This window comes from Sodiomyces alcalophilus, assembly GCF_042370955.1.
Source record: "Sodiomyces alcalophilus JCM 7366 unplaced genomic scaffold ACRALscaffold_4, whole genome shotgun sequence".
In the NCBI taxonomy this organism is placed as follows: domain Eukaryota; kingdom Fungi; phylum Ascomycota; class Sordariomycetes; order Glomerellales; family Plectosphaerellaceae; genus Sodiomyces; species Sodiomyces alcalophilus.
The window spans coordinates 313,106-340,940 of record NW_027263535.1 but is presented as its reverse complement, the minus strand read 5'-3'; the positions used below and the strand labels follow the sequence as shown (position 1 = coordinate 340,940).

At 55.0% G+C, this 27,835-nt stretch overlaps 12 protein-coding genes across 12 annotated transcripts; 6 read left to right on the top strand and 6 right to left on the bottom strand.

Annotated features, from left to right (window-relative positions):
• Nucleotides 1-366: 366 nt before the first annotated feature.
• ACRALDRAFT_1033798 (uncharacterized protein) lies at nt 367-1,932 on the top strand (the record flags this gene model as incomplete). Its single annotated transcript, XM_071014958.1, has 3 exons — nt 367-792; nt 861-1,435; nt 1,506-1,932. The coding sequence occupies 3 exons, from the start codon at nt 367-369 to the stop codon at nt 1,930-1,932; spliced, it is 1,428 nt and encodes a 475-aa protein (XP_070874401.1).
• A 442-nt stretch (nt 1,933-2,374) lies between these two features.
• Nucleotides 2,375-3,416, bottom strand: ACRALDRAFT_211380 (uncharacterized protein; the record flags this gene model as incomplete). Its single annotated transcript, XM_071023645.1, has 4 exons — nt 2,375-2,421; nt 2,466-2,575; nt 2,678-3,134; nt 3,218-3,416. The coding sequence occupies 4 exons, from the start codon at nt 3,414-3,416 to the stop codon at nt 2,375-2,377; spliced, it is 813 nt and encodes a 270-aa protein (XP_070874400.1).
• Nucleotides 3,417-4,185: 769 nt separating this feature from the next.
• On the top strand, nt 4,186-5,794 carry ACRALDRAFT_1071328 (uncharacterized protein; the record flags this gene model as incomplete). The annotated part of the gene is given in 2 exon segments (XM_071017853.1): nt 4,186-4,374; nt 4,394-5,794. The coding sequence occupies 2 exon segments, from the start codon at nt 4,186-4,188 to the stop codon at nt 5,792-5,794; spliced, it is 1,590 nt and encodes a 529-aa protein (XP_070874399.1).
• A 1,199-nt stretch (nt 5,795-6,993) lies between these two features.
• Nucleotides 6,994-8,392, top strand: ACRALDRAFT_1076961 (uncharacterized protein; the record flags this gene model as incomplete). The annotated part of the gene is made up of 5 exons (XM_071018565.1): nt 6,994-7,439; nt 7,546-7,603; nt 7,676-7,753; nt 7,824-8,100; nt 8,178-8,392. The coding sequence occupies 5 exons, from the start codon at nt 6,994-6,996 to the stop codon at nt 8,390-8,392; spliced, it is 1,074 nt and encodes a 357-aa protein (XP_070874398.1).
• Nucleotides 8,393-8,465: 73 nt separating this feature from the next.
• Nucleotides 8,466-9,599, bottom strand: ACRALDRAFT_211382 (uncharacterized protein; the record flags this gene model as incomplete). Its single annotated transcript, XM_071023646.1, has 7 exons — nt 8,466-8,500; nt 8,534-8,595; nt 8,629-9,013; nt 9,108-9,231; nt 9,277-9,287; nt 9,389-9,423; nt 9,580-9,599. The coding sequence occupies 7 exons, from the start codon at nt 9,597-9,599 to the stop codon at nt 8,466-8,468; spliced, it is 672 nt and encodes a 223-aa protein (XP_070874397.1).
• An 851-nt stretch (nt 9,600-10,450) lies between these two features.
• ACRALDRAFT_1071330 (uncharacterized protein) lies at nt 10,451-12,846 on the top strand (the record flags this gene model as incomplete). The annotated part of the gene is made up of 5 exons (XM_071017854.1): nt 10,451-10,485; nt 10,545-10,757; nt 10,856-11,485; nt 11,560-11,758; nt 11,857-12,846. The coding sequence occupies 5 exons, from the start codon at nt 10,451-10,453 to the stop codon at nt 12,844-12,846; spliced, it is 2,067 nt and encodes a 688-aa protein (XP_070874396.1).
• A 289-nt stretch (nt 12,847-13,135) lies between these two features.
• Nucleotides 13,136-15,597, bottom strand: ACRALDRAFT_2027137 (uncharacterized protein; the record flags this gene model as incomplete). Its single annotated transcript, XM_071020442.1, has 4 exons — nt 13,136-14,586; nt 14,662-14,867; nt 15,000-15,244; nt 15,340-15,597. 4 exons carry the CDS (start codon nt 15,595-15,597, stop codon nt 13,136-13,138), a joined length of 2,160 nt encoding a protein of 719 aa, XP_070874395.1.
• Nucleotides 15,598-15,726: 129 nt separating this feature from the next.
• ACRALDRAFT_211385 (uncharacterized protein) lies at nt 15,727-16,928 on the top strand (the record flags this gene model as incomplete). The annotated part of the gene is made up of 9 exons (XM_071023649.1): nt 15,727-15,766; nt 15,808-15,931; nt 15,963-16,046; nt 16,084-16,103; nt 16,147-16,263; nt 16,297-16,326; nt 16,420-16,545; nt 16,608-16,638; nt 16,685-16,928. 9 exons carry the CDS (start codon nt 15,727-15,729, stop codon nt 16,926-16,928), a joined length of 816 nt encoding a protein of 271 aa, XP_070874394.1.
• A 183-nt stretch (nt 16,929-17,111) lies between these two features.
• Nucleotides 17,112-18,112, bottom strand: ACRALDRAFT_1064493 (uncharacterized protein; the record flags this gene model as incomplete). Its single annotated transcript, XM_071016981.1, has 3 exons — nt 17,112-17,255; nt 17,328-17,678; nt 17,960-18,112. 3 exons carry the CDS (start codon nt 18,110-18,112, stop codon nt 17,112-17,114), a joined length of 648 nt encoding a protein of 215 aa, XP_070874393.1.
• Nucleotides 18,113-19,543: 1,431 nt separating this feature from the next.
• On the bottom strand, nt 19,544-21,448 carry ACRALDRAFT_2052956 (uncharacterized protein). Its single transcript, XM_071021660.1, has one exon. It carries the CDS (start codon nt 21,436-21,438, stop codon nt 19,678-19,680), a length of 1,761 nt encoding a protein of 586 aa, XP_070874392.1. The 5' UTR covers nt 21,439-21,448; the 3' UTR covers nt 19,544-19,677.
• A 3,023-nt stretch (nt 21,449-24,471) lies between these two features.
• ACRALDRAFT_2062977 (uncharacterized protein) lies at nt 24,472-25,695 on the bottom strand (the record flags this gene model as incomplete). The annotated part of the gene is made up of 1 exon (XM_071022010.1): nt 24,472-25,695. A coding segment is annotated over one exon (1,224 nt), but the record flags the coding sequence as incomplete, so codon positions are not given.
• Nucleotides 25,696-26,702: 1,007 nt separating this feature from the next.
• ACRALDRAFT_1071335 (uncharacterized protein) lies at nt 26,703-27,526 on the top strand (the record flags this gene model as incomplete). The annotated part of the gene is made up of 3 exons (XM_071017855.1): nt 26,703-26,708; nt 26,866-27,261; nt 27,350-27,526. 3 exons carry the CDS (start codon nt 26,703-26,705, stop codon nt 27,524-27,526), a joined length of 579 nt encoding a protein of 192 aa, XP_070874390.1.
• Between the last annotated feature and the right edge of the window lie 309 nt (nt 27,527-27,835).

Here is a 27,835-nt window from a genome sequence, read left to right as displayed (position 1 = left end):
GAGGACGTCCCGTGCCGATAGCGGGTCGACCCCTGTCATCTCATCAGGAGAAAATCAGAAAAAAAAAAAATCAGAAAAAGAAAATCAGGAAAAGCAAAAAGAAACGGCCCGAGTGCTCGACCGAAGTGACTGAAGCATGCCCTTTTCAAGGTAACAGATTGAACCGACATTTCGTACCCTGACGCTGCCTCGATCAACCCTGCCTACAGCCTGAGGCCAAGCAATATTCTGAGCCCCAGCTTCAGCCTTCGTCCACACTCGGGCACCGCCATTGCTGACCGCCTCGAAGTTCCTTCCACCATGAGCCATTCCTCTACCTAGCGTCACAGTAATCCACCCAATCCGCCGTCACAAAGTCCGCGCACAATGCCACAGTTTCTCACCACTCCAAGGAACCGCGCCCCAGGCCTTGACGTCGAGCCATGTCAGAAAGGGGGGCCCAACTCAACCCCGGAAACGCCCCGGACCACCACAGACGCCGCGTGCAGCGATGATGAGAAGAAGCGGCACCTGGATGTGGCGGCGGCAAGTTCAACGACCGACGGCTCGGATGCCGAACAACCCCCCGTCGCCCCCGCCCCGCTCGATGACCCCGATATTTTCCCCGACGGAGGAATCCAAGCATGGACCGTCGTCTTCGGGGCCTGGTGCGCCATCTTCTGCACCTTTGGCGTCGGACACAGCATAGGCGTCTTTCAAAAGTACTACGTCACCGAGGCTCTCAGCCAGTACCCGGCATCCGCCGTGTCTTGGGTCACAGGCGTCATGCTGTGGACACTCAATTTTACCCCCGTCGTGGTAAGTCTGAACGGACGTCGGAGAATCCAAACAAATTCATCAAGACATTAACGCGAATTCAGTTCGGATTCGCTTACGACAAATACGGTCCAAGGTGGATCCTCATCGGCGGCACCATCACCTACGTCTTCGGCATGATGATGACCTCCCTCGCCACGGAATACTACCAGTTCTTCCTCGCGCAGAGCATCGTGGCCGGTGTAGGTGCCGGCGCCGCCGCCACCGTGAGCATGTCGTCCGTCATTTCGTGGTTCGACCGCCGCCGTGCCACGGCCTTTGGGGTCATGATGTCGGGCTCGTCGGTGGGCGGCATCGTCCTCCCCATCATGATCCCGAAGCTGATTGAGCGCATCGGTTTCCCCTGGGCTATGCGTGTCGTCGGCCTTCTCTTCCTCTTCATGCTCTCCATCTCCTGCCTTACCATCCGCTCTCGCTTGCCGCCGCGGCCGAGACCGTTTGTGTGGAAAGAGTACGCCATGGGCCTCCGCGAGCCCGCCATGGCTGCCACCGTCGCGGCCATGTTCCTGATCTATTGGGGCATGTTTCTGCCGTACAATTTTGTCATTTTGCAAGCGGAGGCGCAAGGGATGAGCCCCGACCTGGTCATCTACGTATTGCCCATTATGCATGGCGTGAAGTAGGTCTTTTTTTTTTTTTTTTTTTGCGTTTCTTTCTTTCTTATCTTCCTTGTATTGACAAACATGCAGCATTCTTGGACGTATCATACCGGGGATCATGGCCGACAAATTTGGTCGCTACAACATCATGATATGCATCACCCTCATCGGCGCCGTATTCTGCCTCGGGCTATGGATACCAGGCAATAACAACGCGGCCATCATCGTCTTTGCCGTCGCCTTTGGATTCTGTGCTGGCGGCTTCACGGGTCTGGCGCCGACGCTCATCGCCCAGATTTCGGATATCAGACAGATTGGCATCCGTAACGGCACGGCCTTTGCCGTGCAGTCGTTTGGCGCCTTGACCGGCAGCCCGATTGCCAGCGCCATCGTCGATTCCCGGGGAGGCGACTATCTTGGGCTGAAGCTATTCTGTGGGCTCGCCATTCTCTCGGCGTCTGTCGTTTTCGTCATGGCAAGGTTCGTTCAGGTTGGCTTGAAGTGGAAGAAGGTATGATATATATCACCTAGACGATATGGCGTCAACTGGTAGTTGAAGCGAGTCGGAGAAATCGGCGACTCTTATGCTTCACGATTAGATGGTTAGCATCGTGCCTTTAACATATGCAGCGGTTACCCGACTCCAGCGTATAGCCTTGGGGGACATCACCAAGATGGAAGACAATTCGGGTATGGTGTTGCATACTCTGCTCTCGCTGCAATCAAAGGTTATACGGTACTTTCCACTCCTCCAGTACGTGGTCCCGTGGGCTCGAAGCTCGTTATCCTCGCTTAAAGGCAAGAGAACGCCTAGCAAATAGATACGAATAGGAGCTACTATTGTTACCACGAACCATAGGTGATCAAGGGCACGCGGTACACCAAGAAATTCACAGACCAGCCATGTCTATAATGCTTTCTATGGCACTCTATCACTCTATATAGCAGAAGGCAGCATATTATGTCCACACAAACCTCATACACCGACATTCGGTCAAGTCCAACGCTGACAGTTAGAACAGAGCACAGGTGTCTAATCTTCCCTCCGACTCCATCCCATGATAAATTCTATCTCTGCAGCCCGGAAATACTCGGGCCAGGCTTCCATGTCATCTCGACACGATTCCATGGGGATCATTATGTAGCATTTGCGCCGAACACTGCATCGTATCTTTTCGTCAGCACCTAGCCTAGTAAAGTACGCGACAATGCAGGAAGGGAAAAAGAAAAGATAAAAGGAAAGGAAAGCAAAGGAAACCCACTCCTTTTCGTATTGATCGTCTAGCCTCGTCCTAGCCTCTTCCGTCAACCGCCCCTGAGCTGTATACTGCTGGACACCCCACTGCCATCGCATACAGGCGTGCCTGAATATATACGGGTGGTCCTCGATGTGGTCGCAGCCCGGCGTGGACCACTCAAACTCGGGAGGATCTTCGCGGCGCATGTGGAGGCGAAAACGGTCGATGGACGTGTCGAAGAGGAGCAGGTCGGTTTCTTCCATCTCGTTTCTCAGGGCCCGGGAGGGGACGGGTTGGGCATGTGGAAGGGCTAGAACCCCCGAAAAAATGGCGGCGAGGGAAAAGGCGCCGATGACCCTCATTTTGACTTGTGGAGAAGTTTCGGGGAGGAGATGCAAAGTAGAAGAATCGGCGCGCAGTGGGCAGAAGCGGGATATGGTGAGAGTCGGTGTCGCAGGGGCAACAGGTAACAGGGTGACCTCTGGTTTATTACATTAACGAACGCTCGGGGTCAAAGTATCAGAGGTTTGCCGACAGAAAAAAGATATGTTGAGTGAAAGAAACTCGACGTCGCTTCCTGTTTGTAGGAATGGGGAGCTCTTGTACCATATTCGGAGGTACAATTTATGAGTCTCCGATTGTTGTCGGAGATGGACCGGTAGCCAATCGGTGCTTCCGGTGTGGATTGTGTGGGGAAATGTGGGGTCGGACCGGGGGGTTGGCCGGAACAGGTTCCGAGCAGCACAGAGCTAAGAATAGTCATCGAAGGGTGAAGCCAGAGCTATCCCAGCTTTTCCAGGCTTTGAATTGTGTTTATTGGTTGCGTGTTTGTACGTGTATTAATTCAGAAATCGTGCGCAAGAACAAGCGTTATGCGCCCGAGGAGTCGGGCGGGAAGACCAACGCGATATACTTTCAATATTATCTAGGGCCTCGGCTACGACTCAATGATGATATGAGATCTTATGTCTCTTCCTTGATATGTAGCTTATTGAAAGACGGGAGGAAATGGAGAAAACTATGCATAACTTAGGTTTGCGTACTAGCACCTAGCCTACGGTAGTCTAGCATTGTCGACAACCACAGGTGACAGCCCTGAGCCCACGTCCATCCACCCAGCATCTCTACTTCGTACATGACGTATCAACGATAGCGCGGTGCACATGCAAACCCCGTCACAATACATCTCTGACGCATTGGCTGAAACTACCCAGACAAACAAAACACGGTTGGAGTAAATCCCTGCACTACATCATCGTCATCGACACATCCTGTACTGGTCATCACTGTGGACTGATGGGTGCTCTTACATACCTCCTTTCTTTCCACTTCCTCATAGCTCAAAAATCCCACGCCCCCATATACCTCGATCGAAGGACTTGCAGGTTACCCGACTTTCCTTCCACTTTGCCATTGCAAGGCTCGTCTTGATGAGATACCAGCTATTAGTTCTCTGTACGCGCGCAACTCGAAAAGCCTGCAGCTCTCTCAAATTACAACAGCCAATACGCCTTCCAATACGAACTTACACAATGGGATCACGCCATTACATGCAGACCACGGGAGGCGCTGATGCCGTGTGGGTGCATAAGCACAAGTATGCCGACCGACCGCAGTTCCAGGAACTCAAGACCGACATCAAGACGGACATTTGCATCATTGGCGCCGGAATCGCCGGCATCTCGACTGCGTACGAGCTGGTCACGCGCGGCAAGGAGGTCGTCATGATCGACGCCCGAGACGCCATCTCGGGCGAGTCCAGCCCGCACCACCGGCCACCTCTCCAACGCCCTGGACGACGGCTACCTCGCCATCGAGAAGAAGCACGGTCGCTACGGTGCCCAGGCCGCCGCCGAGAGCCACACCTGGGCCCTGAACCACGTCGGCGACGTCGCCAAGAAACTCGGCATCGAATGCGAGTACCGCCACGTTCCGGGCTACGAAATTTCACAGTACCAACGCGGCGACGCCAACCACGACAAGGACATGCAGCAACTAAAGGAGGAAGCCGCCCTGGCCAAGCAGCTCGGCATGGACGTCGAGTTCCGCCCCGACCTGGCCGTCAAAGGCTGGGACGGCAAGCCGGACCAGCGCGGCGGCGCCGTCTTCGCAGGCCAGGCCGCCTTCCACCCCACGCTGTATCTGGCCGGCGTCTTAAACTGGCTCAGTCAGCAGCCCAACTTCAAATGCTTCACCCACACCAGGATGGTGTCCGTCGAGGAGAAGAGCTCGGGCATGCTCGGAATGGGCAGTAAGACGGTCACGGTGAAGACGCACAACGGGCGCACCATCGAGTGCCAAAACGCCGCCGAGACCACCTGCGTCCCGCTGCAGAAGCTCAGCGTCATCGCCGAGATGGAGTACGACCGCACCTACGTCATCGCCATCCGGATCCCCAAGGGCTCGATGGAGGATTGCTTCATCTACGACACGGCCGAGATGTACAAGTACGTCCGCCTGACCGCCTGCGACGACAAGGACGACTACCTCGTCATCGGCGGCTGCGACCACAAGGTCGGCCAGGAGGGCCCCGACAACCGCTTCGGGGAGCTGGAGAGCTGGGTCCGTGACAGGTTCCCCCGCGCCGGCTCCGTCGACTACAAGTGGAGCGGCCAGATCTACGAGCCGCTCGACTACATGGCTTTCATCGGAAAGAACCAGGGCTGCGATAATATCTACATTGTTACTGGCGACTCGGGCAACGGGCTTACCCACGGCGTGCTCGCCGGACGCATCCTCGCCGACGAGATGGAGGGCAAGGAGAACTCGTGGGCCAAGCTGTACGCTCCCAATCGCCTCGGCCCCATCGCCAAGTCGCTGCCGTCCATAGTCTCGCATGATGTCCAGATCAACTTGCAGTACAAGCGCCTGGCCCAGTCGGACATTACGGATATTGAGGACCTCGTGCCCGGCACCGGCGGGGTGCTCAACCCGACCCTTTCCAAGCCCGTTGCCGTTTACAAGGATGAAGATGGCCAGGTTCACAAGATGAGCGCCCTGTGTCCCCATATGAAGGGTGTGGTCTGCTGGAACCCGACCGAGAGGTCTTTCGATTGTCCTGTGCATGGGAGCAGGTTCTCCGAGACGGGTCTGTGTCTGAATGGCCCGGCCAAGTCCGACCTGGTGGCAGCTGTTGAGTAATCTTGGTGGTGTTTGTGTTCACATGCTAATTATGGACTAGTACGTTGTGAATTGTATTTGACGACCCTACATGTACTCATGGCTTTCCAAGTTTCCGTATGCCACCATGCTCTCCTCGGTGATCTATGTGAGATAGATCTGGTGCTCTGGCCCCTGGGGCCAAAGAAACCCGGGCAACGCCATGCTGGCCGAACCGGGGACGACAACATTCTCACAGTAATCATGGAGTCTTGACAAGTCTGAGAATCAGGACGATATGTGGCATTGGGGGTTGCGGTTGAATTTTGTATGCACTTTGGGTAATCCCGCTTATCTCCGTTGTCTGCACACCTACCCGGCCCTGTCGTCTGGTGCGTCAAACGACAAACTTCCCCAGGATTCAAAGTGCATTATCCAGGGGTTGGCCTCCTAGCTTTGCTGCAGTCGCTGCGTTAGCATCTTGGCACTCCCTGTCGCCATGTGCTCGCTGATGCCGGATCCGGCTAGCTTCCTCACCTCCTTTGAACGGGCGGAAGCACAGGTCTTTGATTACATATGGCTCGTACGACTGACTGCACCACCTCGGACCAGCTGGGCTCCACCAGGGGGGGGGCTCTAAAGCAACCCAGGTAAAGTTGCCCGCTTTGAATCAATACGTTGCATGTCCCTAAGGTCCGTCAGTCTAGGAAGGCGTCGTATATATGTATATAGTGTATAGGAAATACTTCACCGGAAACGTGTATATAGGTCTCCCCGGATTCGATACCGGGTCACCGGAACGGGGTCTCGTATAGTAAGTGGGGCCCGATCCCGGAGCGGGGTCCCGGACTTAGTATACCTTCGGAGAAGATCTCCTGTTGGTCGGCGAGGAACGGATAAAGCCGCTGCTGATCAATAATTTGGGGCAATTTGTAGTCTAATGACTCGCGTGCCAGCTTGCGGGGTCGGATTCGGGTGTGCGGCGACGCGGAAAAGGTTTCCCTTCTGGAGAAGACGGTGGACCCTGAGAGTCGCCTTATAAACAGATCGTAAACTCCACTCCAGGGCCCTCAGATCGCTTCCCCTGAATGCCTATATCTCCCCGGTCGTACCACGCAACTTATAATACCGACGACTCTCAGAATCCGCACAAGTTGCCGAGTAATTTCAGCTCATAACCTCAACAGTAAACACCACCAGATTCAGACAAAACATCCCTTATCGATAGACGAACCGAAACCATGGGCTTCCTCAAGTCAAAGTTGGACTACATCTCCGTCCCTCCCAATTTCAAGCCCGGTCCCAAATATGGCCACTACTCCGAGATGGACCCTGAATACGCCAAGGTCGGGCCGCCGCTGGCAAACATGATGCTCGAGCCCTGGAAGAAGGACATTCCCATGGAGGAGTTCAAGAAGGTTTTCCTCAACGAAGACCCTCCCGTGCCCGAAGACTGCCCCAAGCCGGGGAAGGATATCTCTCTGGAGCGGATCAAGGTGCCCATGCGCGACGGCGCCCAGCGGGAGCTCAAGATCTACAAGAATTTCAAGGCGCAGAAGAACGCGGCTCTCGTGTATAAGATTCACGGCGGGGGGTGGACTGTTGGGTCGCACGAGGTGGACGAGGCCGAGAACCGCTACATCGCCGGTCTGACGAACGTTGTTGTTGTGAGCATCGATTACAGAATGTGAGTGGTCTCTCACTTGGAGTGTCTCCGCCAGGGAGATACAGGATGTTTCTGGATTCTGGATCCGTGAGTCCACGGTTGCTGACAGAAGATTCTTGTTGCACAGGGCGCCCGAGTTCCCATTCCCCTACGCTCTGCACGACTCCCTCGACGGACTTCTATGGGTAGGTCCCTCATCCCTGAGCTCCCAACTAGACACGCGACGTTGTGGATACGTGGACTAACATGTTGGATAGTGCAAGGCCAATGCCAGCCAACTGGGAATTAATCCGGACAGGATCATCGTGGGTGGCTGCAGTGCCGGAGCGAACCTTGTACGTGTGAACTCGCCAACTCCCCTACTCTCAGCCAGAGTCCAAATCACGTTACTAACGTCTTCCCCAGTCTGCTGCTGTAAGCATCGTCGCAAGAAACGACGGAATCAGCGGCATCGTAGCTCAACACCTCAGCATCCCCGTCACATGCCATCCCGCCTTCTTCGACAAGGTGCCCAATGCGGAAAAGTACGAACTACTCAGCTACATCCAGAACAAGGACGCCGACCTGGTCAACGCCGCGCAGATGGAGTTCTTCTGGGACTGCTACGTAGGGAAGGAACCCAAGCTGGACGTGCTCCATTCGCCTCTTCTCTCCAGGAACCTGACGGCTCTTCCACCAGCAAGTACGTTGCCACAGATTGCTCCTGTTCTGTTTTCCTTTCCCCATTATTGATAGGAGACTAACACGATGGGCTTGCAGTGGTTCAAGTGGCGGGCCTGGACCCCCTTCGCGACGAGGGCATCGCATACGCAGAGGCGCTGAAGGCCCATGACGTCCCCACGACGCTGCACGTATACAAGGGCGTACCTCATGGATTCTATGGCTTCCCTACCCTAGACGCGTCCAAGCAGTATTATAGCCGGCTTGTGGAGTTTGTTGACCACCATGCAAAGGGCTTGTCCTCGAGGTTGTAGTGGGGATGTTTGATGGTTCAGGCATGGCGTGTCAGTATGATATGTACATAGATGTTTAAATATAGCAAGCGTCTCATAAGGCCGAGGAGTTGTGATGTTTCCATATCCCTGTCGTTTACGGGCTCCAGGTATACGTTGTACGTGTTGCGGTTGTATGGGTCAGCGACTCTGGGACATGCAGCTCGACCATGGCACTTTGGATTCTTTAAGGTGAAAGACGTGTCTCGTGGGAGAACGTGGGTATATCGCCAATCTTCCAGGTTCTCTCGAGGGATCTCGTGTTGGAACTGGCATGTATTGTCAGTGTAAAATATGGTGATGGCAAGTGGCCGGGGGTGAAGTAGAAGTGACCCATGTACTTCGGGCTTCGGCACCCGGTGACTGTGTGGGTCCTGGGCGAGTGGGGCCGAGACGGCGGTCGGCGGTCGGCGGTCGGAAGCCTGAACAATGCGACCCGGTAGTTGTTATGATAAATGTCATTTTGACACCACGCATGTTCACTATAAGTGACCTCCTGGCGAACATGCCATGCCTGTATTGTAATAAGTATTGATTGCTGTTGAAGTGGTCGACGGAGCAGGGAACCCAGCAATATCGACTCGGCCGAGTTGGATTCCCGCACTCAAACAACTCACATTTTGAGATGTCAATCACGATGAATACGAAGAAAATTCCCTTCCATCTCGACGTTACTTCTTACGTTTTATAATTTGACGAGTCTTGGGCCGTTCAGATAGCATTTCTCCGTACCTAGTTTGCCGAGATAAGGCGAAGTTTTGGCATTTGATGGGACGTGACATGTGAAGGTACTTCAGTACAGTAGCTCCGCGAAAAAGGAGCTGTGATTGGAGATTGATAAGGACCCCTGGCTTAGGTAACGGTACATCTCCCGGTTCTCACATACGACCAATCAGAACCCTTCCCTTTTTAACCTTATCGCGTGGTAAATCTCGGGTTAGTTCCGCGGCTTTGTCCGATAATATCCAAATCTTCAACCTCCGAGAGCAAACCACCCGCCCATAACCCATCCTCTTCCCAAACATCAGAATCAGAGACTCAGTTTCATAATACCATACTCTGTATTCGGTTTGTCTTGATAGCACTAATCACTATGAGAGACTACGTTGTATTGTGGGACTCGGAATTCTCCGAAGCCCGGCCCTGTCCCGACTACAGCTTGCCATCACGAAGAGTCCTCAAGGACCATAACCATAACTAGCACTCCTACTAATACTCAAGTCGCCATGCAGCGCCACTTATATTACCTGTTTTGACTGCTAGTCCAAGTGTCTAGTATAGGCGATAGGCGATGAGAGACTTATCTTCTCAATCTCCCCTCCACACCTCCCCCACGTACTACCTCCCGAGGGCCCGGCACCCGCACCCTAACCCGACCTCGAGTGCGGCGCCCCCCCCGCCCACTAGTGGAATCTAGTCTTCTAGATCTTCCCCGACATAACCTTGTTTGTCACACTCACATCCAACAACAGCCTTATCTCTCTGCCGAGTGCCAACCCCTTGCCTCGCCATATCCCCATCTCTCATTGGTAATTGAAATGATGAACCATTGGAGTCCGCGTTGTGGCTCGCGGTCTTCAACCCTCGTTCTCATTATCCGTCACTCCGGTTCTTTACCGTCATGGTCTTGTTCGTTTCCCATTTCCCTGCTGGGCAACCAGGAAGCACATTATCAGTACGGCTCATCCCGGGCCATGGTCTATTGGTCATTCCCCACGGCCATGAACCGATGCGGCTCTTTTCGATGTATCACCGTATCTAGGATAATGGTCGATACTGGCTCCTTGGTCGCAGTCATGGAATGCCTGTCTATTTATTTCTTGAGATCCCCCTAATTTCTTTTCGTTCAAGTTCTCTCGAGTGAAACAACGAAAACGTGGCTGGCATCCCTGAAGCCTGCCCTCTTGTCCCTTGACATTTTGCTGCTCGGCCACGTACAGGGCCTATATATCACCCACCACTTCCCCTTGATCTTACTTGAACCAAAAGTCCGACAAGGAGTGCATCCAACCTTCGAGAGTAGATCTACTACTGGTAACCATGGCTTCGGATCCTATCCTGCCCTTGGGCGTGGGGTAAGATATTCCTATTCCTTATAATAAGTAAATCCCTACTAACTCCTTTACCCCTTAAGCTACGGCCTTATTCTAGGCCTTGGCTTCCTCTTCGCCATATTCATGATCCTCATCACATGGTGCCTCAAACGCTACAACTATGAGCTGCAGACTTCGGAAATGTTCACCACCGCCGGTCACAGCCTGAAATCAGGTCTTGTCGCCTCGTCTGTCGTCTCTACGTGGACATGGGCTGCAACCCTCCTGCAGAGCTCCGGTGTCGCCTACCGATAGTAAGTCCTCCCTGAAGCCCCTTTTCTTTCCCCACCGGTTCTCTTCTACACTCCGATATTGTAAATCAAACAACCCTAAACTAACAAACACATCTCAGTGGTGTCTCCGGTCCATTCTGGTACGCCGCCGGTGCTACCGTGCAAATCATCCTCTTCGCCACCCTCGCCATCGAGCTGAAGCGCAGGGCACCCAACGCACACACCTTTCTGGAGGTCGTCAAAGCCCGCTACGGCGCCGTCACCCACGCCGTCTTTATCGTCTTCTGCTGCTTCACTAACATTCTGGTGACGACAATGCTGTTGACCGGCGGTGCCGCCGTAGTCGAGCATCTCACCGGCGCTCCGACCGCCGCCACCGTGTTCCTCTTTCCCCTCGGCGTCGTCATCTACACCCTCTTCGGCGGTATCAAGGCCACCTTCATCACCGACTATTTCAACGCCCTCGTCATCCTGATCATCATCTTCATCTTCGCCTTTACCGCCTACGCCACGAATAACATCCTCGGCTCCCCCGGTGCCGTCTACGATATCCTGAGCGAGATTTCCAAGGAGCGTCCCCTGGCCGGCAACGCCGAGGGCAGCTACCTCACGATGCGTTCCCAGGGCGGCGCCGAGTTCTTTGTCATCAATATCGTTGGCAACTTTGGCACCGTCTTCCTCGATAACAGCTATTATAACAAGGCCATCTCGGCTTCGCCTGTCGATGCCCTGCCCGGCTATATCATGGGGTGAGTTGACTTCGCGTGATCCTCCGACATCCCAAGCCATTGCTTCGTTTATAGCTGACCGACTTGGACACTAGCGGCATCTCCTGGTTTGCTGTCCCCTGGCTTACCGCTACCACAATGGGCCTTGCCGGCCTTGCTCTCGAGCGCTACGACGTCTGGCCCACCTGGCCCGACCGTATGCCCGATGCCGATGTCACCGCCGGTCTCGTCCTCCCTAACACCGCCGTCGCCCTGCTCGGCAAAGGCGGTGCCGTGGCCACTCTTCTCCTCGCCGTGCGTTCTTTCTCCCTTTTCTTTCCTTTCTATACGATTATTATTCTCCTTACCGTATAGTCAAGAAACCAACCCGCTAACACTTCTGGACTCCATAGTTCATGGCCATCATGAGCACCTACTCGTCCCAGCTTATCGCTATCTCGTCCATCTGCACCTACGATATTTATAAGACCTATATTAACACCGCCGCCACCGGTAAGCAGCTCATGCGCATCAACTACATCGGCATGACCATCTTCGCCCTCTTCATGGCTGGCTTTTCCACCGCCATGTACTATATTGGCATCTCTATGGGCTACCTGTACCTCCTTATGGGCGTTATTATCTCTTCCGCCGTCATCCCCGCCACCCTGACCCTCACCTGGGCCGGCCAGTCCTGGGCTGCCGCCACCTTCGCCCCTATCCTCGGTCTGATCTGCTCCCTGATCGGCTGGCTAGTCACCACGCGTGTCACCTACGGCGAACTTTCCGTTGCGACCACCGGCTCCAACACTCCCATGCTTGTCGGGAACGTCGTCGCCCTCCTTTCGCCCCTCGTCTTTGTTCCTATTCTCACTTTCCTCCCGCCCTTCAAGCCGCAAAAGTACGACTGGCAATCCATGCTCGAAATCCGCAAAGCCGACGACGACGAGATCGCCGACGCCGCCCACGTCGACCTGGAAGTCGTTTCCGGTGGTAGTTGTGACCCCACGGAAGCGGAACCCTCCGTCTCTGCCTTGGACGAGAAGGCCAACCTCGACAAAGCGGCCAAGATCGCTCGGTACCTCTGCGTAGGCCTCACGCTGGCGTTCCTCATTCTCTGGCCCATGCCCCTCTACGGTACGGGCTACGTGTTTAGCAAGAGCTTCTTCACCGGCTGGGTCGTCGTGGGGATCCTGTGGCTGTTCGTCTCCTGCGGCATGGTCGTCTTCCTCCCCATCATTGAGTCGAGGAGCACCATCATCCGGACCACGCGCGCCATGTGCTCTGACCTGCTCGGCCTGGGCCGCAAGCGGGCTGTCGAGGTCACTCATGGAAGGAGCATGGGCGGCGACGTGACGCCTCCGGAGGGAGAATACATGGAGAAGATGACGGAGAAGAAGTGAGGGTCGAGGGGAGCGGGGAAAAGACAGAATACCCGGGCTGTGTGTAACTAGTCGATGGATGTCTCTTGTCACTTGACATTGATGACCTGCTGGGTCATTGGGTTGGAAATTCATAAGATACCTTGGCCGTTTTAGTCTTTAATCAACGTGTATTTTCAGTTCTCGGATGTTCTGATGAAGGTCGTGTCTGATATTGAAAGACAGTTTTGAGCGAAAGAGAAAAACGCTTGACACTTTGTCTTCGGTTCAAATCTCGGCCAGGAGTCCTCTAGCCCATGCCCTTTCCAGCTCAGGTCTTGAGGATGTCGGCGGCGACGACAATGGCCCTCGCCGTGCGACCAACCCACTCCTGGGCGACGCTAAAGTCCCCGTGCTCGGCGTACTGCACACCCTCGGTGATGCCGGGGAACGTGACTGCGGCGTATCCGGTGTCGAGCCCTGGGGCAGTGACGACATGCCTGTAAAACTCGCGGCCGGGGAGACCACCCTGCGAGATGAAGCCGCGCTGGAAATCGCGGTACTTGCCATTCACCACCGTCTTTAGCTCCTCATCGTCCCGACCGACAGCGAGCAGCTCGAGAGCCTTGGCCTCGTCGGCGCTCCTGCGGAAGTGCTCAATGGCAGCGTCCAGCTCGGACAGATCAAGGTCGGCCCCTTGCTCGTCGGCGTACTCGGCCAGGTCATCGTAGTAGGCACGCAGCTCGACGGCGTAGTTCTGCACGTCGATGGGGAGGATGTCGTCCGAGGCGAGGTGGTAGACCAGGAGGGCGAGGTACTGGCCCTGTGATGCGTGGAGGTGGAAGCCCGGGTCGCCCCAGGTGGCCATCCAGTGGTAAGTGTCGTAGTTGGAGTGGTAGTGCCAGATGGGGTCGGTCGGGCCGCCGCTCGAGCCGATGTCCAGCGAGCTCACGCCCCGGTGGAGGAAGGGGGTATAGTCGGAGCCCGAGCCGAGCACGCCGACAAGGCCGCCCGAGACGTCCTCCCAGGCGGAGTAGAGGGATTGGTTAAAGGCGCCAAAACTGGGGTGGACGACCTTCTTCATGGTCTCGGTCGCCAGCTTGTGCAGCTCCGGGGTGCCGCCCAGGTTGGGCCGGGGTCCACTGACGGCTACGTCCAGGTTCAGGTAGGCCACGAGATTCTCGGTCAGCCAGACGTCGTGCTCTTCAACCCACTCGGTGGAGCCGATCAGGCCCCATTCCTCGGCATCCCACGAGCCTAGGGCGATGTTCCTCTTGGGTTGCCATCCGGTGGTGGTGCGGAGGTGGTTGATTGCTTTGGTGAACTCGACCAGGACGGCGGATCCGCTGTTGGGGTCGCCGTTGCCGCCGATCATCCAGGTGTCTCTGTGGTTGCCGATGAAGATGGTATCGTCCGACTCGGTGCCGTTGATCCAGCCGATGACGTTGTGCACGTCCTTGAAGGCATCCTCGACTTCTGTGTCGAGATTGAGCTTGACAGCAGGGGCCGGACCGGTGTAGTAGCCGGCGTCCAGTCCGCCCACCCAGTTGGTGCGGTTGACTTGGTCCCCAGAAACGCCATGGCCTTCAAGGGCCTGTAAGAGGGGCTCGGCTGCGCCATAAGAGATGGGAATGGCGGGAATGCGGGAGATGACATCGGATATGTCGGCACGCGGAGCATCCTTATGAGAGGGATAACCAGGTGTGGTAGGGTCTCCGGGACGAGTTGACAAGAAGAGAGTCGACCCCTTCTGCTGAGCGGTCGGGTTTCTCGCAGGTCCATCTGTTGCGGAGGAGGGGAAGTGATTGATTAGCCTGGGCGATAATCTCGGGGACAGCTACGGGGTGGTCCGCTTACCAGGATAGGCGGCATAGCCATTGGCGACGGTGATTTCACCGTCGTCTCCGGGGTCGAGAAAGATGACGGCACCGATGGCACCAAAGTCTTGGGCGTTCTTGACCTTGAGGCCGCGGAAGAGCCCGCCATATCGAATCAGAGCAATTTTGCCCTCAACAGAGACGCCGAGGTCGACGAGAGCTTGAAAGTCATCGATTGAGCCCCGACTATGACCACTCATGTTAGCTCGACCAGTCGACCTTTCCTGGTCGCCACAAAGGCGTCGGAGACTTCCGGCGTAGTGGGAACCATGGTCGAGCTGCCTGTGTCGAGTGAAACGGAAAGAAGGAGAGGCTTACCCGGCGTAGACGTATTCGGCGCTGGCCAAACCCCCGGCAGCATAGCCCAGGAAGGACTGTTGACTGACGGCGTCCCAACCGGTCACGTCGTCCTCCTCGAGAATGTCCTCCTTGATGCTGACCTCGGAGGTGTTGCCCTCGGCATCGGTGAAGGTCAGGGAGGTGGAAACAGGATAACGGAGGAAGACGTTGTATTCGTTTAGGTGGGCATCGAATCCGTTGGCGGCCCACTGGTCACGGGTCCACTGCGTAAGATGTCAGAAGAATATTCGACAGAAGGGAGCAACAATGAGCAAAGGTTTGGAGAGAGAGCAAGAAGCAAAGAAAAAGAGCAACGCACCTCAGCGGCCTTCTTGCCGTAGCCGGCCAGCTTATCCTGGCGACCATAGTAGTGACTCCACTGATCGATGGTAATGTTGTCAAAGCTGTTGACGAGGATGGTCTCATGTTCGGACAGCACGGGTGGCCACTGTTCGTCACGCTTGACGAGGGTGAGCGGCTGGCGGTGGGTGCGTCTGAGAGGGCTGTTGAAGTCGGGAGCGCAGGCGGCAGCGCCGGCCGCGAGACCCAGGAGGGCAGAGACCTTGGTGGTGCGCATCTTCGAGTCGAGTGCCGTTCAAGGGGAGTATCCTGCGAGACGGAGAAGGCGAAGGAGAAAGGGCGAGAGAGGGGGCGAGGAACAGGAGGGCAAGACATGCCGACATATGGCTAACTATATATTATGTAAATGCCTTCCAGTGTGAGACAGAGCGACAAGGATGCGGTCAGTGATGCAAATTGATGAGGGGTTCGCTCCTGACATACCGAGAGTCATCTCGCACGAATTATCGGGTACTATTTCGTCTGGCCATCCAAGATTCCCAGACCGTTGGCGTTGGAAGCTGGGCAACCGGTTGGCGGTTGCGCCTGGGTCTCCTCCCCAGCCAGCCTTCGTGGGCCTGTCTCATTGTCACATACTCACAGGCGCACAGGCGCTCTCTCTGCATTCGCCATTTCATTTCCCGAATTCAAGTGTTACCACTGGGCCTCTCTTCCCAGAGGTGTAAGGTTGTCAGGAGGGGAGACTGAGACATGTTGGATCTAGAGCCATCGACGACTATCAACGTGGAAGAGACGATAGTCGTTGATTGTCGTTATTGGCACCAAGGGCTGGGCACACTAGTCGATAGCAGCCGTTTATGGAAGCTCGTTGAGTATGACAAGGGTTCGCAGAGGGTTGGCATGCGGGAGGGCATCGAGCTGTGGGCGACGGGAGCTATTCGAGGTCTTTGACCTGCCCGATCCGTGTTCGCGTCAGTGGGGCAAATGGACCGAGGGGATCTGGGGCGTTGACAATAAGCTGACCGAAGGAGGTGTCCAGTTGTAGGGTAGTGTCAGGCAGTACATGTAATTCGTCCCAGCCCGGTGTGGTGTTGATCAGGGAACGAAGAGGAAGAGGAAGAGGAACGGAGAGAAGTGGAGGCTGTGGAGATTCTTGTGGGGCTTTTCCATGTGTGCGAATACGTCATTTACCCGAGCCCCGCGCACACTAGGGCAGGGGTACTTGGTACGAGTACCTCGTAGACAGGCAAGCCTCTCATTGGCTAGTGCCATGCACAGCCACCTTAGTCATCAATAACCTCATCTCCCTCGTAATAAGGTGATTTTACTGATTTTACTGTTTACACATCACCTCTGCAACGAAGCTCACTCGCAACCGAGCCCTTCCATGACGACGTGCAGCATAACACTAATCTAGGCATCGCATCATATTCGGAAGTTGCGGCGAGGATTAGGCAATTCTCTATGGACCGACAGGACATATCGATGGAAAATCATCCCTGGACTGTGGACTTCTCGACTCGAAATCCGACAAGACGGACCAAAACGGTTGACAAACGTTCGGTCGATGGACTCTTGTTTGTCGTATCCATCGCAAGGTTGTACTAATACGACGTACTCGAAACATCACACAGTCAGCATCCGCAGAGATGAGATACCTGGTCGAAGAAGGAGCACGAAGAGTCCGCCGGTAAGGCCTGGCGAATACTGAATCGCAACCGTTTGATTGACGTCTTCCTAATCTGAATCTCCTTTGCTGTCTGTCTCTACGGGTGCCGATGTAGCAACGTGTCAAGATTCCAGATCCTTGCGCAGAAAGGTTGTTCTGATTTCATGCCAGCGGCGCCCTTTATTGTCTGGTAGATCGCCATAATATCCCGGCACCACCTTCAGAACCCGATACCCTCTCCGGATATACCAGTCCTCGTTTGTCATCTACCAACCATTTTTAGCTTTCTTTTCTCTTTTTTCTCCCTTATTCCCCTGGGAATTCAGCAGGGAACTCACCTTGGCCACGCGGCCGTACATGGCAACGGCGTAATCCGCTCGCATCTGGTCGTCCTTCTGCACCGTGTCCAGCACGAGTGTCCTCGCATTCAGAGGCGGCCGGGCAGCTATCGCCTCCGCGGCGTCCATGGCAGCACGGCCCAGGCCCCTATTCTGCAGTGCGCCGGACACGTACACCCCCTTGATCCATACCGCGCCGTCCGACGGCAGGCCGAGGTCGAGGTGCTTCGCTCCCGGGTCGTCCCTGGCGAGGGAGATGTGACCGACAGGGACGAACCAGGCCAGCGAAGGCTCGTGAGTGGCCTGACGGATGAATGCGCTCCGACTCGTGTCCTTCAGTGGTCTTTTCTCCTATTTTATTCATCTTGTTTAAACGCCTGCCTCAACGTCCTTTCAATGTGTTGACAAGTAGGAAGGGGTAGTAAGAGAGCCGCATATCGCACCGACTTACTTTTGGATGCTTGGCGATATGCCTACACAACCGGACATAGTTTCGAATATCTCGTGAGAGGACCTGACGCCAGATTAAAAATGTGCACTTTCGAGACTCCGAATCATGACCACAACCAGAACCCCAGAAAGCTAGGTAGGTGGTCGGGGTATCATTGCACAAGAGTCTGAAGAGGACTTACAATCCAGTAAATGCACTTCCTCCCGGCCAGCTGATCCTCTTTCCACTCGGAGGCCACCTTGTCAGCGTTCCATCCGCATGCGATCCTCTGCTGGACCAGCCTTTCCACATGCTCGTCGGATTCGGGATCCCAGGGGATGAGACGGCACTTCATTTCGACGACGGTGTACGATTCAACAGCCCAATGATAGAATAACTTGCGACTTGTCTAGTTGGAAGCACTGGAGAGAGGATATGGTCCCTGATGAGACGGGGCCATTGGTCTTTTTAACTGATTACGAAGCTCTATGCGCCGACCTAATCCAAAGAGGCAAAGCTAACACATTGTCATTGCCGCCGCCGATCAGCCAGGTCGAACCGCCGGCGCGTCGCACGAGGCCGGCACAACGCCTCAGTGAAGCCAATATCGTCCGGCTCGATTGCGCGCACTAAATCAAAGTCTGTCACGCGTGGAGGGCCAAAGCCACAGGGGATTATATTACAGGTCCACGTTACACAGCCTGTCGAATGTCGTTAAGCAAGACTGGTCTCTATGAGACCGAACTGTTACATCGCAGGATCACGACAACGCAGTCTCACAATTACCTAGGTATGTCTCAGGGCAAATGGCGAGTCATGACTAGGTCTGAATAGGGGCAACCTCTTCTATGTTTTGATTATCCCAAGGTATAAGTTATATAGGAACCTCACGCCCGAATTTATATAGGATAAGCCCTGGTCTAGCCATCCTTAGACGTACCACTTCATATAGGTACTATGTAGACCTTCCCGGTGGTTCTATATCTTTAGTTATCTTCTTGATATCCCGAGGCCGTATATCATATACTAATACAACACATCCCCTTAGTCACATAAGTACTGGCATCTAGTGATGAGACAATCGCACAATAGTAAGCATACAATCGGACCAATCCTGTATTACTGTACGTCTTGAATATTTCTTTTGGATGCACTTTAATCCCTCAAGCTGTAGTTCAGTGTCTTAGTTTCAAGTCAACGCTTGGTTAACGAATATACGACTAACCCTCTACGATTCAGTCCTTCGGTGATGAACTTTTCCTTGACTCAGTCTACGCACTTTGCTTTCGTTCGGCATCTGTACACCCAGTTTGATATTTACTGTCCACCCAATCTAACTAGGAGGTCAAACAAGGCACACGCATAACTGAGACCTTGACCCCAAATGCTATGCACCTGTACGCCACAAAATGTTCTGTGCTCATCAAGTAGACAAGCCTTGACCTTGAGGTCCGGTGACCTGGTGTAAAGCGGGGTGTTGGAACTTGTTTGTAAAGATTACGCGCTCCGGGGGAGCCAGGAAGCAGACTTGGAAAAGCACAATATCTTTACAATTAACCTACGATGCTACTATTTTATAGAAAGAAAGACAACTAAAGATATAGAACTACCGGAAATACTCTGATCGGAAGAGAACGGTATATCAGAGAAGGGCCGAAATAGGCATTATCCTACATAAATTCAGGCATAAGGTTGGTATAAAACTAGTAGAGTATTTAAGGAATATACCCCTATTTAGACTTATTATAGAATGCCTTCACTATACGAAACATGATAGTTATACAGCCGGATTATAACGTGAAATCGTAAGATAACTGTACTCCCGATATATAGGATAGTACGGGAAATCACAACATATTTACATCATATAACTGTTCATTCACTCATCATCCGTCATCCATATCCATCTCCATCCCCCCCTCACAAGCCCCATCGCGACCGAGCATCCCCGCCCTCATCCCGGAAGTGCAGCGCCCTGACATTGGACTCGATAAACTCATAACTCTTTTGTCTGAAATCATCATTCAAAACGTCCGACCTATCATTAAAGAACCAGGCCAACTTGGGCCTCTCGGGCAGCCACTCGGGCCACGCCGGGAAGCCACCGACCCCGACGTTCGGGTCCAGGTTGTGCACAAAATTAAAGTAATACGTCTGGATCGCGCGGCTTGCGTAGTTGGGCAACACGCCATAGAAGACCTGCAGCAGGTCGGACCCGTGGAAGGTGCCCAGGATGGGCGTCCCCTGGTTGTAGCTCGCGAGGTACGACCACGCCTTGACCGACGGGTTCGCCGTCTTGGCCGCCTTGAGGAACACGCGCCGCGTCAGCGTGAAGACGAGGTCGCCCAGGATGGCCGCGTTGCGCTTGAACCCAGGGTACAGGACGTTGAGGAGGCCGGTGCGGAAGGGGGACCCTTGGCTCGGCCGCCACGAGTACGTCGCCACGAGGTCCGTCAGCTCCTTCTTGGATGCCCCCTGGAAGTACAGGTCCGAGAGATAGTCGACGAGGTGCGACGACGAGGTGATGTTCCGCTGGAAGAGGGCGAACATGGTCCCTTCGTCCTCCTGGTTGCCGTTGATCATCGGTACCGCCGCATACTTCCCCTCGGCAACGAGGACGTCCGGGCTCTTCGTCAAGATGTCCCCGTCCGGGCGGGGCAGGTAGGATAATGCGACGGAATTATACGATAGGATACCCGGGACGGAGTTGGCAGCCCGCAGGAATGTCTCGTAATCGAGGTTGCGCAGGCAAGCGAGCGAGTCGGACGCCCCGGCGCAACCGGCATTGGAAACTACCAGGTCGTAGACGGCCTGCGCCTTGGGAACGTCAATATCCTGCGTCGGCACGATGGAGCCCGAGTTCATGATGGCGCCCCTGAAGAGCGGGCTCCCCTTGTACGTGTTGTCGCCGTCGTATGCGACCATCATGTCCAGCACCGAGATGGCACCCGCGCTCTCTCCCCAGATGGTGACCTTGCCGGGGTCGCCGCCAAAGGACTCGATGTTGTCGGCGACCCATTCCAACGCCATGCGCTGGTCTCGGAGGCCGAGGTTGCCGGCGCCGTCCGCCAGTACCTCGGCGCCGGGGAGGAAGCCGAAGCCGCCGACGCGATAGTTGATGGCCACGAAGACGAAGGGCTGGTTCATGTTCTTGGCGTTGGTGAGGAGGCCCGTGGCATCGTACATGGACGACGATCCCAGCTGGAACCCGCCGCCGAAGATCCACACGAGGACGGGGAGCTTTGCGTCGGCCGGGATGCCGGCCGGTCTCTGCACCGTGACCGTCAGGCAGTCCTCCCTGCCGTTGACGGCCCGAAAGATGGGGAGGGTGAGGAGATCACCCAGGGCGTCGATGAGGACGTTCTCGGCTTCGGTGGATAGGAACATCTGCGGACATGCGGCGGCTATGCCCGTGGCATCGAAGCGGTCCAGCGTGCTATTAAGCCGGATGGGCGGGCGTAGACGGAGCGGGCCGAGTGGCGGTTCGGCAAAGGGGATACCGGAGAAAGTCTCGACGCCGGCGAGGGAACGGCCGACGACGGACCCTGCAGGCGATGTAACGGTGACCTTGACAGACCGGGCCTCAAGGTTGGATTTCGAGGCTGGGTCTGCCGGGGCGGCATGGACGGAGCCAAGTTGGGCAAGGAGGCCGACGGCCAGGGAGAAGAAGCTAACCTTCATAGTGAGAGACGGAAGAAGGGGACGGGTCGAGAGCTCTAGTAGGACAGACTTGGCAGACGGAGCCTCAGCCACAAGACAGTAGGCAGAAGTCAGCGTTGCAGGCCAGTGTGTCTGCAGTGGTCCGTTCCGCACAAGGACTCCGTGCTGGAGAGGATAAGTTTCACACACTAGTCTCTACGTTGACGTTTATATAGTCATGATTCCCTGAGAGCTCTATGCGGACCATCCTCCCCGCCAGGGTTTCCAGCAAAATTTGATGGGGGCCCGCCTTGGATCGTGGAGCAGGGATAGCATGCAGACTCAGAGTCCGGGTGGGTGCAGCGGGCTCGAAGCTATGGGAGGAAGCTTCGCGACGACCACCACAATCTACATGTAGAGACGAGGTCGCGCAAATAGCCTCATCTGGGGATGAACTTGGCCCCATGATCTGCGGGTTGGGGTGCATTTCCCCACGGGGGAGGCTGGGGCATCGGGACGTCGGGGAGGTCGAGGACCCGATTCTGATATCCAGTCAAGTCTTCAACATTCCCGACAGCAAGATGCCAGTGTTCAGGGCAGATGGAAAGAAGCACATGAAAGAAAAAGTAGCAATTTTTGAGATTGGCAGCCCTGAAGTCGCCGAGCCGAGGTATGACGGCACTCAAGACCAGGGGATGCAGCAGTAGGGCAGTGGGCTAACGCAGGTCACGACTCCACGCCATTTAAAAGCCCACTTACAGCTCTTCAGAAAGTGATGTCGGTCATCCATAGGTCCAAATCGGGGACGCCATTGGGTAAGGAAAAAAAAGTAGGGCAAGGAAAACAAGCCCCAGAGGATGGGGACCAGGAGGGTGGGTTGGGTTCGAGAGGCGATCGAGGTACTCACTTGATCGGCATCTTTCGTGCCTAAAGAGGCCAAGAAATAGGGCGGCGGGCTTGATCCGGTTGTTGTGAAGAATCTCTGAAGAACAGAGCAGTGAGGGTGCAAACGTGGGCGTGAAGCTGTGGTGATGCGGTAGATGGACAGAGGTGTAAGTGAGTGTAGTATAGACACCCAATATACGCACTCGACGGCAGGGCAAAGGAAGCCTTGATCAACTCGATATAACGACATGAAGAATGGGAAACTGAGGCAGGAAAAAAAAAGAAATAGAGCCCAGACGAGCTTTCACTTGGCACGGCGTGGTGTCCCGCGTGACGAGCCGCATATCGGACAAAGCACCAAATCCGGAATCGCGTCCCACCAGGAGATGCGGTGTAAGTTAAGTATAAATGTAAACGGCGGGATTGCAGGTCTTTTGTAAGAGCGATCAAGTTTCTGCCCCAAGTTGATGGCCATAAGTCAACTTGCCGAGAGGGAGAAAATAAAACTAAAATAACATGTGAAAGCCCAGTCCAAGATGCGATCCGGGACGCAGGATAAGGGGACGAAGAAATATTTAGGGCCTGACTGGGGAGCCTAGACGGATTGATATCCGGGCTATAGAATGTGGCTGGATATGGATCAATGACGCCACCCCTTATCTCCCTAAGTACCATAGCCAATTTATATGTATATCACAGCCAATTTATATATATATCTTAAGTAGCAAATTCCACCTATCATCAAAACACATATATCTCCATTCAGCCAATTTAGGTTCAAACCGTCAACCTTTATCCTAACTCCATTTAACTCTACGGGCTTATAATAACAGGTACCTAGGTATATCTTTATAAATGGACTTATATGGTGTGTCTAGGTACTTATGATAAGACGTACGGTTGCGACTCGAATAGTAGGTATATATAAAGAGGCCCGTTATTCCGACTGTACCACTTGGTTATTCCGACTGTAGTTCATATATACAACGCACGTAGATAGACTCTTCGGAATACCAATATAATATAGTAACTACGGTCGTAAACCACACCAACGTCTTTTGACAAGTTGATTATTTTGATCGCGCGGATCAATTACGTTGTATTGATGGACAAGCTTATCAGTTCGAAGCTAATAGCAGTAGTAATAGTAGCGCCTCTTCCCTTCCTCGTCCACGCCGCCCACGCCCACGCCCACGCCCACGCCCACGCCCACGGCTATCTTATTCCTGTGACGAGATAACGAACGCGCCGCCTCCTATTCCGTAGATTAACGACGTAGATTAACGACGTAGATTGACGACGTAGATTGACGACGTAGATTGACGACGTAGATTAACGACGTAGATTGACGACGTAGATTAACGACGTAGATTAACGACGTAGATTAACGACGTAGATTAAAGATGTTGATTGATAAGGTAGTAGGAAGATTAGGTCTGATTTGAACTACAGTCGGAATAACCAAGTGGTACAGTCGGAATAACGGCCCTCTATATAAATTGGTTGTGGTACTTAGAGCTTTCGGCCGTACAGCCATGAATCCACTGCCAGCCTCATTTTATAGCCCGGATATCAATCCGTCTAGGCTCCCCAGTCAGGCCCAATATTTACCACAAATCTATTCTTCAGCTCGTCCCAGTCGATATGTCGTGTCCGCTAGAGCAAGTCATTCATCATGGCTTGACGAAACCTGAGCCAACTCGGCAACGCAAGAAACAGAATCCCAGGTCGCTGGTCTGTGATGCAAAAGAAAGCCAATAATCCCTTCCCAGTTCCCTTACGAGGCCATCAAGTCGTTACGTTGCGCCTTTCCCAGTGTGATGCATGCATCGCGTGCTGCGTTGCTCGTGATGACCGCACCTTTCAACGCCTAGTTGCGCCAGTTACTTCAATGTTGTCTATCCCAGTCGTTCACTTCGTAGCATGGCCAAAACCAACGAATCGAGCCTATTTTCCCCGTCATGACAGTATGGAAGCTGTTGCCTCTGCCCTCTCACCCGGCCAACTCCTCTCCGCGTTGTACCGTGGTCCATGTCGCCGTGCCTTCTTGGGTGGCGTGGGAGGTTCCGTATCCCCGTCTTCCTCGTCTCGTACTTGGTGCCCCGTGATAGGCCCGTCTCGCGATCGTCGTGTGGCATTGTCGCTTTTGTAATCTTCCGGCATGGGCCCCTCCGACGCCGTCTCGTCGTCGTCCTCGTCGCCATCCCGGTCGCCGAAGCTCCCATTTACGCGCGCCGCCAGGACCTCCCTCCTGGAAGACATGTCTGCCCACTTGCGCTTGCGTGATCCCAGCATGTCGATCTGCTGCTCGTCAAACTCGCCCACCAGGTCCTTGCCCAGCACCCTTCCCAGCCTCTCCTTCAGGCCGAGGACAGGCCAGAAGGGAACGCGAGTGTACTCAATCTTCATGCCCAGGTCCGGCGTGGCTTCACCGGCGGTGCACCCCTGCGGACGCGGCGTCTTGGTCGGTTCATGGAATCTCTGCAGAAACGCCGCCGTCACTACCCCGGTATACACAACAAAGCTCCCGCCCGTCTCGTCGTTGGTGATGAGGTGCACCTTGACGTCGTGAAACTCGGGATCCGCGCCGGGGGTATCTAGCAGCGTCCGGAAGACGCGGTTTCGGTGACAAATAATCGGCACGTGCGGGTAGAAGCGGGTCTGCGCCATGGCCAGGAATATGGCCGCGAAGAGTGCCTCCTCGTCCTTGACGGCCGGGGCCAGACGGTTGATGCGCAGCGCGCAGAGATTCTCCACCGGCTCATTGAACCTGCCGCCTGGGCCGGGCGCCACGCGGAACATGGCCGCACGCGAACCGTTGATGAACCGCCTGCTCATGTACGCCACCGTGGGTTGACGCCGGGACGGGCGCTGAGCGGCCACCAAGCTGGTCAGGACCGGGCTGGTCGCGCACGTCGAGGCGGTGCGGAAGGATTCGGCCGAGTCGCCCTCCACGGGGAGACAGTCCCACGTGATCTGAAGGCGACAGACGCTGGGATACATGAGGCCGCCGAAATGGAGCGGGAGGTCTACCGTCTCCCTGGGCGGGGCTGACGTGAGCCTCGAGCCAGGGTACAGGGTGTCCATCACTTCCCGAATATGGTCTATGGCGTACATCCTCCCAAACTCGGGAAACTCGAGACGCGTGAGTTCTTCGCAAAGCCGTTGTGCGCGGGGTGACGCCTTGTGCGACCCCTGAACGACCTGAGGAATGTCCTCCAGCGGTTGTTCGACGAACCGTACCCCGAGAATGCGGGAATGTAGATCGGTCCAGCAGAGCGGACGAACAAAGAGCGAGTCGCCCGCATGCTGTCGCATGAGGTCGTAGAGGGAGCCTTCCTCGGGACGATGTATCCTACGTCGTGCGCATCGTTTCGGACGCAGAGATGGTCGACAGACAGTGGACGGCGGGGACGGTGACTGAGGTGGCGATGGGGAGCAAGACGGCGACGGGCCAGCTTGTGTCGTGGCCTCCGGGGGGGAGGTCTCTGGTGTGCCGGATACCGTCGACCGCGGGGTTGAATTCGAATCGACGTCGCTAGACTCCTCGTGCTGCATCTCGCCTGGCATGGCTCTCGAGGAGCTGCCGCAAAGCCGACCAAGAAAGCTATGAGGATTCCGCAGGCTGTTGTGCGCCATGGTGTCAGGAGTGTGGTCATGTAGAACTAGGCCGGGGCGCTGGGACTTGGTACTTACTCTAGCGTAAGCATATTAGGGTGCCTCTTGTAGTGAAAGTAAAGAGCCCCAGGGGGTATAGATCGGTTCGCTCGTCGATGGTCGCGCGCGCGATGGCGCGTTGAATAGAGGGTGTTGTATTGACTGTGTCGAGATGGATATACGTGTTTGATGACCAGAATCAATCAAGACGGGTGTTTTCTTTGTTGTACATAAATAAGGGGTGTTTCAACGCGTCACCTGATGCAAAAACGAAGAATCTCTTTTTGTGAGTGCGCGATGTTTGGGATTCTTCAGTTGTCATGAAAGGGCGCGACCGGAGGCGAGTTGGTGATCTCTCCCATAATAAAGACCCGGGAGGGGCGCACAACGTTGGGCGCGTAGAAAATGCGAAGTCACGTGTTCTAGGCACCAAGCCCCAGTTTGTGTGGCTGTCACGCAACGGATACGTGGCGGCCTGATTCATGCGAGTGCGTTACGTAAGTACAGCCTTGGCAGCCAAGGCAAGAATTGAGCTCGTTTCCAGCCTTGCGCCCCATTCCGACTGTGGCTGTGGCTTGTGGCTCGCGCCGTACGAAGTAAGTCACCGTAATAACAACAACGTCAGCGGACCCCACCATTTGGCATCCTCACCACCATAGGCTACTGAACAGTAGCACTACCTACCATCACCACCTCGACTTGCTCGTGCGACCGTTTCTCTCAACCACATTTGCGCCGGCATCACCTCCTGTCAGCTCAACAAGATGCCTGTAGGTCTCCCTCACTCAGCAGTCTTCAATGCCCGCCGTGGCAGTGGGAAGGACTTCCAACTAGCTCCCTTCGTTGCTCGACCTTCACCTACACCGAGCACCACTATCACCCCCATTCCATCCTCCCGCCATCAGCATACCCGCTAACATCGAAAAGGCCTACAACTCCATCTTCAACACGGACCCGAACGTGCCGCGCCTAATAGGCAACTTCCCCCTTCTCCCCCTGCGCACCAAGACCCGCGGCCCTGCCTACGTGCTCCCCTTTCCCTCGCCGCCGCTGCCCGCCAACGAGTCGCCCGACCCAGACTCGGAGAGCTACGACATTGTCGACGAGATCATCTCCCTCTTCCGTGCCAACACCTTCTTCCGCAACTTTGAGCTCCAGGGCAACGCCGACCGCCTGCTCGTCTACGGCATCTGGTTCCTCTCCGACTGCCTCGCCCGCATCAAGCCCTCTGCCACCCTCCGCGACGCCACCAAGGATGTCATGAACCTTGCCCTCGATACCAATTTTGCCATTCCCGGCGATCCCGCGTGGCCTCTCAACCAGGTGCGTTTCGCCGAGGGCCAGATCGGGAAAGAAAAGGAAGACGCAAAAGGATCTCGAAACGGAAAGCTAACAGGAATGTCGTAACTAGATGTACGAACCCCCCCGGGAGAGACACGAAGCCGAACAACTCCGACAGTACATGTCGCAGCTACGACAGGAACTGGCCGCCCGGTTACTGGCGCGGGTGTACCAGGATAGCGAAGAGAAGCCGAGCAAGTGGTGGTTGAGCTTTACCAAGAGGAAGTTTATGGGCAAATCGCTGTGATAGGATTTACAGTCGTTTGAAAGTGCATAGCAGCGAGGAATGTTCGTCCTCGCCAAGTCGACCAGACACTGCACGAAGAAAGGAATGCTCGAGAGGCACACATCGCCGAGAGAAGAACCTTTTGAGCAAGATGAAAGTGTACATAACATACCGTTAGGCATGCCAGTTCTATTGTTTTCTTCTTGTTTCCCGTCGTGACGCGACGAGGGGTATCTATACGTCCATCTACCCGTTACACTCTCATCCGCCATCTGTCCGCCATTCATAAAGTCCAATGCGCCGCACCTTTTTCTATACCGACATACTAAG

Bases quoted from the DNA above. Each gene is read 5' to 3' on its own strand.
- ACRALDRAFT_2052956 (XM_071021660.1), bottom strand. From the start codon at position 21,438: ATGAAGGTTAGCTTCTTCTCCCTGGCCGTCGGCCTCCTTGCCCAACTT.